At 48.4% G+C, this 10,707-nt stretch overlaps 1 protein-coding gene across 1 annotated transcript in view; it reads left to right on the forward strand.

The window, feature by feature from the left end:
* The window catches only part of FMNL2 (formin like 2), a 77,185-nt gene that overhangs the window by 47,965 nt on the left and 18,513 nt on the right, over nucleotides 1–10,707 (forward strand). Inside the window, exons 10-15 of the mRNA XM_009273176.2 lie at nucleotides 1,305–1,379; nucleotides 5,381–5,491; nucleotides 6,840–6,989; nucleotides 8,827–8,928; nucleotides 9,904–10,219; nucleotides 10,675–10,705. Of these exons, the coding sequence (XP_009271451.2) occupies nucleotides 1,305–1,379; nucleotides 5,381–5,491; nucleotides 6,840–6,989; nucleotides 8,827–8,928; nucleotides 9,904–10,219; nucleotides 10,675–10,705 (785 nt within the window). The remainder of the gene's footprint in view (nucleotides 1–1,304; nucleotides 1,380–5,380; nucleotides 5,492–6,839; nucleotides 6,990–8,826; nucleotides 8,929–9,903; nucleotides 10,220–10,674; nucleotides 10,706–10,707) is intronic.

A 10,707-nucleotide genomic window follows, 5' to 3' on the forward strand; every position in this document is an offset into this window, starting at 1 on the left:
AGTAGCACCCAGCGCCCCCGGGACGTTTGGGTAAAATCTGGTTAAGGAAGGAAGGAGCCTCTTGGGCTCACCAAGGGTTTTGTTGCTCAAACCTCAGATGGGAGGTTTCAGTCCTCCAGATGACCTTTTCAAGACCTTTCCCAGCAAAATAATTTCTTTCAGAGCTTCTCCTGTGCCTCTGCAAACAGCCAGCATCTGAGGAGGGTGAAGGTGGGAACAGCATTTAACACTGTTCGTGGACAGATGTGCCTATTCAGGCACTCACCGGTTTTGTTCAGAAGCCTGTGCTCTTCCTGCATTCACTCCTCAGTTTGAGGCCAAAATCCAGCAAGAAGTCAACTCACAGTGCAGGGTATGAGGAAACTCCCAGTGGATTTGGGAACATGTGGGACCCTTCGCACTGCCCCTGTCACCTCCCATCTGACCGTGCTGGGATGGTAGGGCTTGCTGGGATGTCTGGGCTTGGGGCAGCTGCCATGCACTGGCTCCTACCCCTACGGCTTAGGTGTTCGGTCTAGTCCGTTCACGCAGGGATAGAAAAAATACCCCAAAAGACACACCACAGAGGGAGGAGTTGCAGTTGCTAAGTAGGGAGGACGGGGAAATGGGTTCACCTCCCGGTGCTCACCTCTGCTCCCTTTTGCTGTCCAACTTATTTAATATTTTGTGATTTTGGTGTGGATTACTCTAGATCATTTGTGTGCTGGGAAAAGTAGGACTGAGCCAGACAAGCTACTGGGAAGTAATAAGATTTGAACAATATCCTGAGACCTGCTTTATCTTTGGTCTTATTTCTCCCTCAAGTTGCTTGTGTTTCCTGCCAACACCCCTGTATTACGGCTCTGTAATTTTGACCAGCTGATAGTTATGCTGATGTATTTCACTCCTCGTTTAGCCGGTGATAATTTTCTTTTTTTCCTCCCTGTAATTTGGTCTTCGTCCTAATTACATTATATTACAGTGGAAAGCCAGTTCTGCACTGTGAAAGAGGACGAGTCTTCCTGTGGCATAGCCTGGCGCAACTCTGTTGCTTACGTTCATACCATCAGTGGGTACGATTAAATTTTTAGGGTGAAAAGAGATACAAAGAGTTATGTTATAATTGTACCTGACCCCTTAGACTTGCAGCACAGGTGTTCACCTGTGATTCCTCTGCTGGATTTGTCATGAAGAAGAATGTGTTTAACAAGAGAGGAAACCTGGACAGTGAGGTTTTGAGCAAGCAGATGAGCTGCTTTTTAAATGTTTTTCATACTCTCTCTTGCAAGCTGTAGTTTAACAAACACGTGGTGATTCTTTTGTAGGTGTGTGGAGAGAAACAGCGCTTTGAGAAGCTGATGGAGCACTTCCGAAATGAAGACAACAATATAGACTTTATGGTGAGTGCTATTTATCATCAAAAAACTTTGGTTTCAGTGTTTACTGCGTCTGATCCTGCTGTTGTAGGCAGACGTTTATCTGCCTTCTGATCCTTGGCCTAAAATTACCACATTACAATTTTTTTATATTCCCAGCTACATAATGTGCGTTTCATTTTTAGCTTCAGTTCAGTTATCTTCAAGAGATGCCTTGTACCACAGTGAAGGTAAGAGGAAAGTGGCCTTTTGGTCGTGTGTGCTATTTCGCTGCGGCAAAGCAGCAGCTTCTGCAATATCAAGATGCGTATTCTGTCCGTGCCAACATCCTCAGGGTCACAGACAGGGAAGTGTGGGAGAGACTCGCTGCAGCTGCTGTCTGTCCTTATCTGCTGATAAATATAGCAGTAGTTTGAACCACTTTTGGTTCCTCATGTGCATATGCATGATTATTCACCAAAACCACTTCCCCTGGAGCACAAGAGAGAAGGGCAAGAGAGGAAGCTCTGGCTGGCACCCACAAACACCAGCCCCAGCTTGCACGCTGGCAGCACGTGAAAGGCAGAGGTCGTGACAGTAAGGATGAGCTAGCTGGTTACGTGTCCATATCAAAAATACTTCTGCATCCATTTCTTTAAAGTCTATGGCAAGCGAGTGCTTGTGTCAGAAGTGTGAGAAATTAAAGCCTGATTTTTAATTACAAAACGAATGTAGTACTGGCGTGGTCAGTGCAGTCTCCCTTGCACTGCTCATGCCCGGTGTCTCAGATCTGATGTGATCCTGTTTTGAGGTGAGAGCAGAGCAGGAGGGCTTCCTGCTTGGTCACGCTGGCTGTTCTGCTGAGGCCTCTGTTAAGCATCTGTGACACTTTATACTGTTTTAGTGCTGAGCTTTGTGTTAAAGACCTCTTTCTGCCAGGAATTAGGTGTTAAAGCACCCAGTGCGGTGTTTCCAACGCTCTGGTGTTAGTGGCTTGCAGCCCTGATGGCCGGGCCAGGCTTGCACCCATGAGGGGATGGCAGAATAAAAAGAAGGTGGTGTGAGCAAGATAGGATGGCCTCTTTCTTGTATTTTAAAAAAAAAAAAAAAGTTAGTGATCCCTGCAATTTTACTCAAGTGGGCAAGCTGCTCTCAGTAACTCTCTGACATGTTACAGTTGGTTTTGTTCCTTATTACTGCAGTCCTACTAAGGACATGTTGGTAGTCACAGTATACATTAAGTATTCTCAGATGTACGTACAGTTTAGTCTGTAATTTAACAGAAAGATTTGTCAGTCCTCAACACCCGACTCTTAGTCATTTTTCCCATGCTCACGGGGAAGAGTAATCGTATTTGGGGAGCAGGAGAGTAGCAGAGCTTAGTACAGCCTAGAAGCGAGACGGTGGCAGCAGCCTGCAGCCAGCCACCATGCTGTGAGCTACGGGATTTGTCCACTGTTGTAAAAAAAAAATAAAAATCATTCCTCATCTTGCTTTAAGATATGAAATGGTGTATTGTAATGATGTAATAGGGAATATGCATGTGAGTGTGTGTCCGTACAAGCCCGGTGAGCTGTGAATATTCAGCGTCCATCTGGACGGCCTTGTAAGAAAATTCCCTGCTCCTCTCAGGCCATAGGTTGAAGGTAGTGGTGAAATTTGCTTGAAAAAGGATAAATACATTTTTTTCAGGACTTGCCCAAGTACTAATAAAATCTGCATCTTTGGCCTGCTTCCACCGACTAAGGGCTTGACTATATGACAAGCCTAAAGCTAGAAGAGAGAGCTCATGAGAAATGATTTGGCAGATCCGCTCGTTCTTGTCACCACTTGGCCCTGACGAGCTCCGCATGCTGCTGCGAGCACTAGCTGATGAGCACGCTTCGGGGGGCGAGCGGGGAGCGCCGCGGGCCCCTGCCCGCCGGCTCGCTGCAGTACCGGCGCTGTGGGAGCCTGTGGGTTGCACCAGGGTGTGCCAAGGGCAGACATCGCTCCTTTCCGCAGGACGGTATAGAACGGGTGCCGGAGCTCAGGCTCCAGGACATAATGTTAAAGCTCGAGTAATTCAAGGAGTTGCAATGACTGAACATAAACAAAGAACTATTCCTGCAGGATCTGGCTTTCACGTTGCCCTAAATGGAGAGCTGTCTGGGAAGCTGTAGCTGGAAGGGGCCGCAGTTAATTGCATGGATCGACAGGGAGGAAAGAGCAACAGAAAGGCAAAAGTATTTTAGAGAAGGTTCCTGTTGTTGACATTGACTTACTTCATTTTAAAAGCAACTTTCTTAGATTAGTTTTCTTTGACTTGATAAATTCCTCAGTTGTGTATGTAAGGATCTGAGAAAGGAAATGAGAATTTGGCCCTAACGTTGCGAGAGCCAAAGCAAGTATAACAAAAGCACTTTTGAAATAGAGGTATTTGGCTCTGGGTGAGTCGACAGGACAGCAGGGTTCAGCTGGTGAAGGCCAGTACCAGCACTAGGAGGAACCAGGCTTTGCCACAGGAACTGGAAAGGGTCCTGCAAAGACTCGAAACCTGAAGTTAGGTTTCCAACTGCCTGGATCAGGTTGTTTGTGTAAGAGATGGGTACACACCAAGAGGTGGGGCTGAGGCATCACAGGAGCTCCTGGATGAGTCTTTAGACCATCTGCCTTCCTCTCTTCCTTGGGGTTATCCCTGTTACCACTCTTACAACTTTGCATTATCTAGGGTTAAAGTAATTTTGGACACAGAGTGGTTAAAGCTGGTCAGGGTCTACATTGGAAGATGTAGCTGAAAGGTTTTGACTGACCTTTGTTGTGTCCCTGTGGTCCCGGTTCCTTCAAAGCCGGGCAGCACCGGGCAGTTCAGCTGGGAAAGTTTTTATGGCAGCTCAGCGGCTGCTGGGAGCTCCGGCTGGAAGGAGCAGCCTGGGGCATCCCGGCCAGACCTGTCGTTGAAGGCCACCGTGCAGCAGATGCCTGCTCATGAGTTTATCCTCTGGGGCCCGTAGCAGATCACAGAGAATTGGCCAATTTCCTGTAGCAAACTGGTGACCCAGCGAGTGGCCTTCAGTTCTTCCCACAAAATGACCTAGAGACGTGGGGTCTCCTGGAGGCTTGTCCTGCAGGTAAAATCAGGTTGCTTTGATTTTATCTTCTCTCAGATTTGTTCTAGAACTACTGAGATACTTCCCAGATATGTTGAGAAGCTTGGTATTGCCCCTGCTGCAGCGTTGCTAGCAGGATAGGGTTATACCCTTGAGAAGCCCAGCAAGGACTAGGCAAACCCTCTCTTAAAGCAGCTCAGAGGGTGACAGACATGATCATTTGTGAGCTGAAAGAGGGCTGGGGATACTTGTGCAGAGCAGGATTTGGCCGTGCCTTACATTCAAGTAAAGGGCAAAAACCTTTTGGGGTTTGTAGCCCGATTCCTGCCGCTCTGCAGGAGGTTTCCCCCACCGCTCATACCGCTCGTGACCCGCTTCACTCGAGAGCCTTTTCCTTTCCTTCGCTGTGTTTGGGATGTGTTTGAATGCCAGCTCCTATGATCTGGTCCCTTGTTCAGTTACCAAACCACAGCTTTGGAAATATGCTTTCTGCAAACAACAAAGCGCCTTTTGTGAAAGTCCCGTTTCCTAAGCTAGGGGTTCCAGTTGCAAATTTAATCTCACTTTTACAGGCCGTTTCAGAAACACCATTGTTTTCTTAAGAGCTTGTGTGCTTGTATGATGTCTGGCTGTGCGAGCTGGCATGGAAAGCATTTCTGTTCACCAGCACGCAGTAAAGGTAGACTCTGCAGACATGACTTAATTTCTGGAACCCGCGTTTGCCTTTGTCACAGCAGACAAATGCCCTGTAAGCCCAAATCCAGCACTGGCTTGGAAAAAAGCTGCAGAAGAGCGGATCACAGTTTCCCCTCGTAGTAACCGCAAGGAAATGTGGTCATTTGCTGTGTCTGACCCGTGGGGCCCCGGGAGAGCCCGCTCTGACTGTGCCTGGGGCTTTCGGGGGGCAGCCAGGGCCACCCCGTTGCCTCCTCTCACGTGCAACGGTTCTCCTTGCAGGTGGCCTGCATGCAGTTCATCAACATCGTTGTCCACTCGGTGGAGGACATGAACTTCAGAGTCCACCTGCAGTATGAGTTTACGAAGCTCGGCCTGGACGAGTATTTGGATGTGAGTATGACCCAGGTCTCTACGCCTCGCAGCGTGGGTCTGCTCTCCCAGCGGGGCTGACCTCTGCGTGGGGGTACGGGCTGGGCCCACCTGCAGCCGTGGAGGGTCCGTGCCACGTCCCCCAGCGCCGCCGCTGCACAGCCTAGCCTTAAACCTCCGTCAACCCCCTCACCCGAGAGCTTTCGGGAGGGCAGAGCAGGGTTGTCCCATAGTCTCTGCTAAAAATGCAATGCCTTGGCCGCTGACTGGGGGCTGTGGCCTGGAGCCACCCCTGCAGAAGAAAAATCCACTGCAACTAACTGCAATTACAGACTGGGAGCTAAATTTGTAGCTTCGCCTTATAACAAAGGGAGGATGAACCGCAGTCGTCCTCGCCCGTGCCACGTCCCTGACCTACAGCCACGGGCTGCAGGCCTCGTGTCAGCCCCGGCTCAGGTGCCGCGAGGGCCCCCTCTGTCTCCGTGTGAAAAAACCCTCCTTTGAGTTTTCTCCTGCCAGCCAGGCGTTTTCTGGTGTCCTGTGGGAAATGCTCTCTTTCAGAAGAAAGCTGCTTTTATATTTTCCCTTTTGTATTTTTCTCTCTCTCCCTGTCCCTGCCCTTGGGAGCACACACATGAAAACAGTGCTTGTGTTGACGAGGGATTGATTTGTCCCTGCTGACTTCTGCTGAGCAGTAACCAGGAGAGAGGGTTTTTGCTGTCTGCAAGAAGTATTTGTACATGGCGATACCGAGCATGGTCTGTTTGGGGTCCCAGGGTGGCACAAACACTGCAGTCCATCGGGAGCAGGCAGAGGTTCAAAGCGTGCTCTGATGTTGTCTTTGGAGATAAAGCATGCTCATTTTGAACACAGCAAACCTAGCACGAGGTCAGCGAGAGCAATCAGAGGATTTATTCCAGGCCACATGGCTGCTTTGAACCCAAACACAAGTGATGGCCTCACTTCTGCCTACCGGCCACCGAGCGGCTGGCCACTGTGGGCAGCAACAGGGTCGGCCCCGCCAGCTGCCCACCCACCTCGCTGGCCTCGCACCATCCCAGGACTGGGGGGTGGATTCAGAGCTTGCCACGGTCAAGCAGCAAGCACAGAGGAAAGCAGTAGTATCCTCTGTAGTAACAGAAGATAAGATGCTGCTTAGCTTTATTTGAAAGCTCTGGATGTTTGGTCTCCAAAAATGGCTGTTTATCGCTTACGACCCCAGCTAACGTTAAAATGCAAAGTGTTTTCTTTGGTGATGGAAGTGGCCTGAGCTCCCACCACTCTCCCACCCCGTTTGCCGTCTGCAGCCCTCTTGCTGCGAAGGGCTGCCAGTGCTGAGTGACACTCTTTTGTCTTCTTGGATTTGCAGAAACTGAAACACACAGAGAGCGACAAACTGCAGGTGCAAATTCAAGCTTACCTGGATAATGTTTTTGATGTGGGAGCTTTACTGGAGGATGCTGAAACCAAGAATGCAGCCTTGGAAAGAGTTGAAGAACTGGAAGAAAACATTTCCCATGTTAGTACCAAATTTTGTCACCTTTGTCTCTGAAGTAAAAAGCCTTAGGACTACTGTGCTTCTGTATTGGGGAATAATCAGGTATTTGGCAAATGAAGGGGTTGGGGAGATCTCAGGCAGGTAAACTTCCTGGGTGCTTTCATGCTACATTTTGAACCTCATATTCTGCATGTTTTAGTTAACGGGTGCTCCACTTGCTACAAAGATTTGTTCATAAGCTGTTTATTGACCTGATGAGAAAATGTCTTACTCTGTCATTTTATTTACTCTCCTACCTGACACAACCCCCAGCTTCTTATAAAGGAGTAGCATTGCCTTGTTAACGTGGGGCTTGACACGCCGTTTCTGTGTACGTCAAGGGACGGTTTGGCCTGTGCTGTGCGGTGCCTGCCTGTCTAAGCGCTTACATGGCCACGGCTGCAGCGCTCGCACACCTCCATAGCATCAGCCCGTTTATCTCCCGAAAGCCGCGGTGAGCTGAGAGGGGATGACTCCCCGTGCCGGGGGCTGAGTTGAGCGGAGGGTCGCACCTCCGAGGCCCTGGCGCGGCAGGTTTGCAGCTTGGGAGGCTTCAGCTTCGGTTCGGTTGCAGTTCCAGGTGGAGTCACTTGGTGCATGGAGCTTCTGCAAAGAGTTATCTTAGGAGCTGGGAAAGCTAATTTACATAGAAATTGCAAATTCCTCAGCAATGCAGTATCGGTAAATAGAGCAGATAACCATCCTGTCTGTGTCTTAAAACACATTACTGGGCTCAAGAGGTAAGGGACTGAAAAATAGCGCTGTGCAGATATTCAGTGTTTGCTCACGGCTTTTCTGTCCCGTACCTTCTTGGTGTCAGGTACTTTAGTCCAGAAAACATGGCTTGGCTGTTTTAAATTTAAAATGTTTTCCATACTTTAAAAAAAATCATAAAAGGGTCATTCTGTTACCGTAACTACGTTCTTAAAAAAACTTGCTGTGCAGTATTTGCCCCTCTGAGGTGCTCTTCTGCTAGAGAAAAGTGATTCAGTAGAAATGGCACCATTTGCTTCATAGACCTACTCCTTTTGGCTGTTTAGAAAATGTTTTACTCTGGTGGCAAATTTTTAAGGGCTTGCTTCTGATCTCTTGTTGCATAAACTAGACTCATCCCAGGAGTACGGACATAATTTTCTGTCATATGTTGACAGAAATACTAATAATAGAGTTGCAGAAGTTTTATCTCAAAAACACAGCAACCGGTGCCACCTCACCACCTCTGCAGCCTCGCCTGAGTCGGCATGATTGGTGCTGTTGGAAAAGCCAGCAAGAACAGCGGGGCTTTCAGATCCCAGGTTTGTGGGCCTGGCAAAAAATAAAAATAAATCAAAAGACCGTGGGGGGAAAAAAACCACCCCTGTTTCATTCATTACTAATCAAATTAGCCTCACTGTGAGAGGTGGTATTTATAGGTTCCAACATTTCAGCATCTACTGGTTTTGCAACAGTGCCACTGTGGTATTCTGTGGGGTTTTGGGGTTTCAGATCAGACTTAATGTGTTTGAAAATAATTGCATTTTAAGTGCTTTATTGTAGAGTAGGCTCTCTTACCTGGACAGGTTCAAAGCTACAGTCCAGCCTGGTTACCTGCTGGTCATAGCTGAGGGATAACATTCATCATCAGAGGAACCTTCATCGGAGCCCTTAGTGCCCCCCGATCACATGCAGGAACCCTCTCTCTTTCCAAAGAAAGACTTCAGGGTTTGGTGGAATATCAATAATTTACTGCATACCACTGTTCCAACAAGTGTTCCTGACATTTTGCTTGAGAAAACTACAGTTATCCACTTATGTAATCTATTTCTCTTTTGAATGATAGTTATCTGAAAAACTCCAAGATACGGAGAACGAAGCCATGGCAAAGATTGTGGAACTGGAAAAACAACTTATGCAAAGAAACAAAGAACTGGATGTGATTCGGGTAAGGGCGATGGGAACGCTCTGGCTGGGTGCCACGCTTCAGGGTAGCGATCTCCTGTGTGCTTTGCCTTTGGGAGGTAATGACTCTTTTAATGGCCCAAGTGACTTCTGTTAGCTTCCTAATTTTGAACCTAGCACAGGTTTCAAGTAGAATTACTCGTGTGTGCACTCAAACTCTTTGAACGTGCCAGCAAATCAGTGAATGAGACGGGTACATCTTATCACTCAGGTCCGTAGCATCTGTGTTTGGAGTTTTGCACGTATGGTTGGCTGTGGACGGGCGTTGGAGGTGGACCTGGAGTCTTTCAGACTTGGGCTGCACAGCGCAGGACAGGAGCAAGTGTCCTGTGTCTGTGCTGTCAAGCGCGGCCTGCTTCCTGTGCACAATCCAGTCTTGTTACTTCTTGGTGTACAAACTTAGTAACAAAAATTATTAGTATAATATTAACTAACTTCAGCCTAAATGTCGTCCCAAAGTGTGGTGCTTCTAGGGTTCCTTCGGAGGGTCTGCCCTGGGTACTTGCAGGTACAATCTCCCCTCCAGATCAGGAGCTCTGTTCCTGCTTCCCTTTACGGGCCAACATCTGCTCATAGGTAGAGCAACCGGCCAGGCATCAGATACTCTCTGTTAAAGTCAAAATCGAGGTAGCATACCTACACTTTATGTTTAAGACTAGCATAAGAAATGGGAGACATCATGAAAAAGTGATGATGAGAAATTCTGCACCCCCAGGTGTTGGTGCCCACAGGTGAGGTTTCTCCCAGGACTCAGTACTGTGCACAGCCTTGCTGCTAGCTCGGGGAAAACACAAAATGAATTCTTCCTCACCAACGAAGACATATGGTTTGCATCAAAGCTCATTGTAAGATAGTGCCTGGTGCCGTGACTGTCCTGTGTCAGGCTGTTCTGTTTCTGGTAGTGGTATTCTGCTTTGTGAGTACAAGTGCAAATTCCTTGTTTCTGTGGCATTCTCAGGAAATCTACAAAGATGCAAATACCCAAGTTCACACCTTGAGAAAAATGGTGAAAGAAAAAGAAGAAGCCATCCAGCGACAGTCAACGCTGGAGAAAAAAATCCATGAACTGGAGAAGCAAGGAACAATTAAGATCCAGAAGAAAGGTGATGGTGACATCTCTATCCTTCCTGTTGCTCTGGCCTCTGGGATGGTGCCGGCAGGGTCAGAGGCTGTGGCTGGCACATGTGTCGCACCAGTCGCTGGAGCTGCATCTTCAGTGCCATTGCCACCACCTCCACCACCATTACCCGCCTTAGCAGCAGCATCTGAGGCAGGTAAGAAGCATTTTGTCCCCAAGACAAAATGGCCGGGAGCTGGAGGTGCAGTTCGTTGTGCCGGCGACAGTCACAGCAGCCTTACACTGACAAAACCACCTTCAATTGTAACGAGCCTGCAGGGTCATGGCACCTTGCAGCAGCCGAGGATGCTGAGGTCGCCCAGCTGTGTTTGCACTCTCGCTCTCTGGGTGGCTCCCATGTTTGTCTGATCCATTTCTGAGCCCTTCAGCTGATAGAAAAAAATAACTAGCTTCCTCTATGAGGGTGGTTTCCTCCTGTGTTAATGCACTGAAGTACTTCGGTGAAGGGTGCAGCAAATGCTAGGGCCAGTATAGCGGTGGAGAGGAGATGTGTAGTGGGGGACAAGGTGGATGTTGTGACTTTTTCTCCGCGTGCTTATGAAATTTCGATCAGTGTTCACAGTAATACCTCATTTTTCCTTCATTTTGTAGTGCAAAATGGTCCTGTGTCAGTGCCGATGCCGC

The sequence above is a fragment of the Aptenodytes forsteri genome, unplaced genomic scaffold (assembly GCF_000699145.1).
Source record: "Aptenodytes forsteri isolate BGI_AS27 unplaced genomic scaffold, ASM69914v1 Scaffold174, whole genome shotgun sequence".
NCBI classification, from domain to species: Eukaryota; Metazoa; Chordata; class Aves; order Sphenisciformes; family Spheniscidae; genus Aptenodytes; species Aptenodytes forsteri.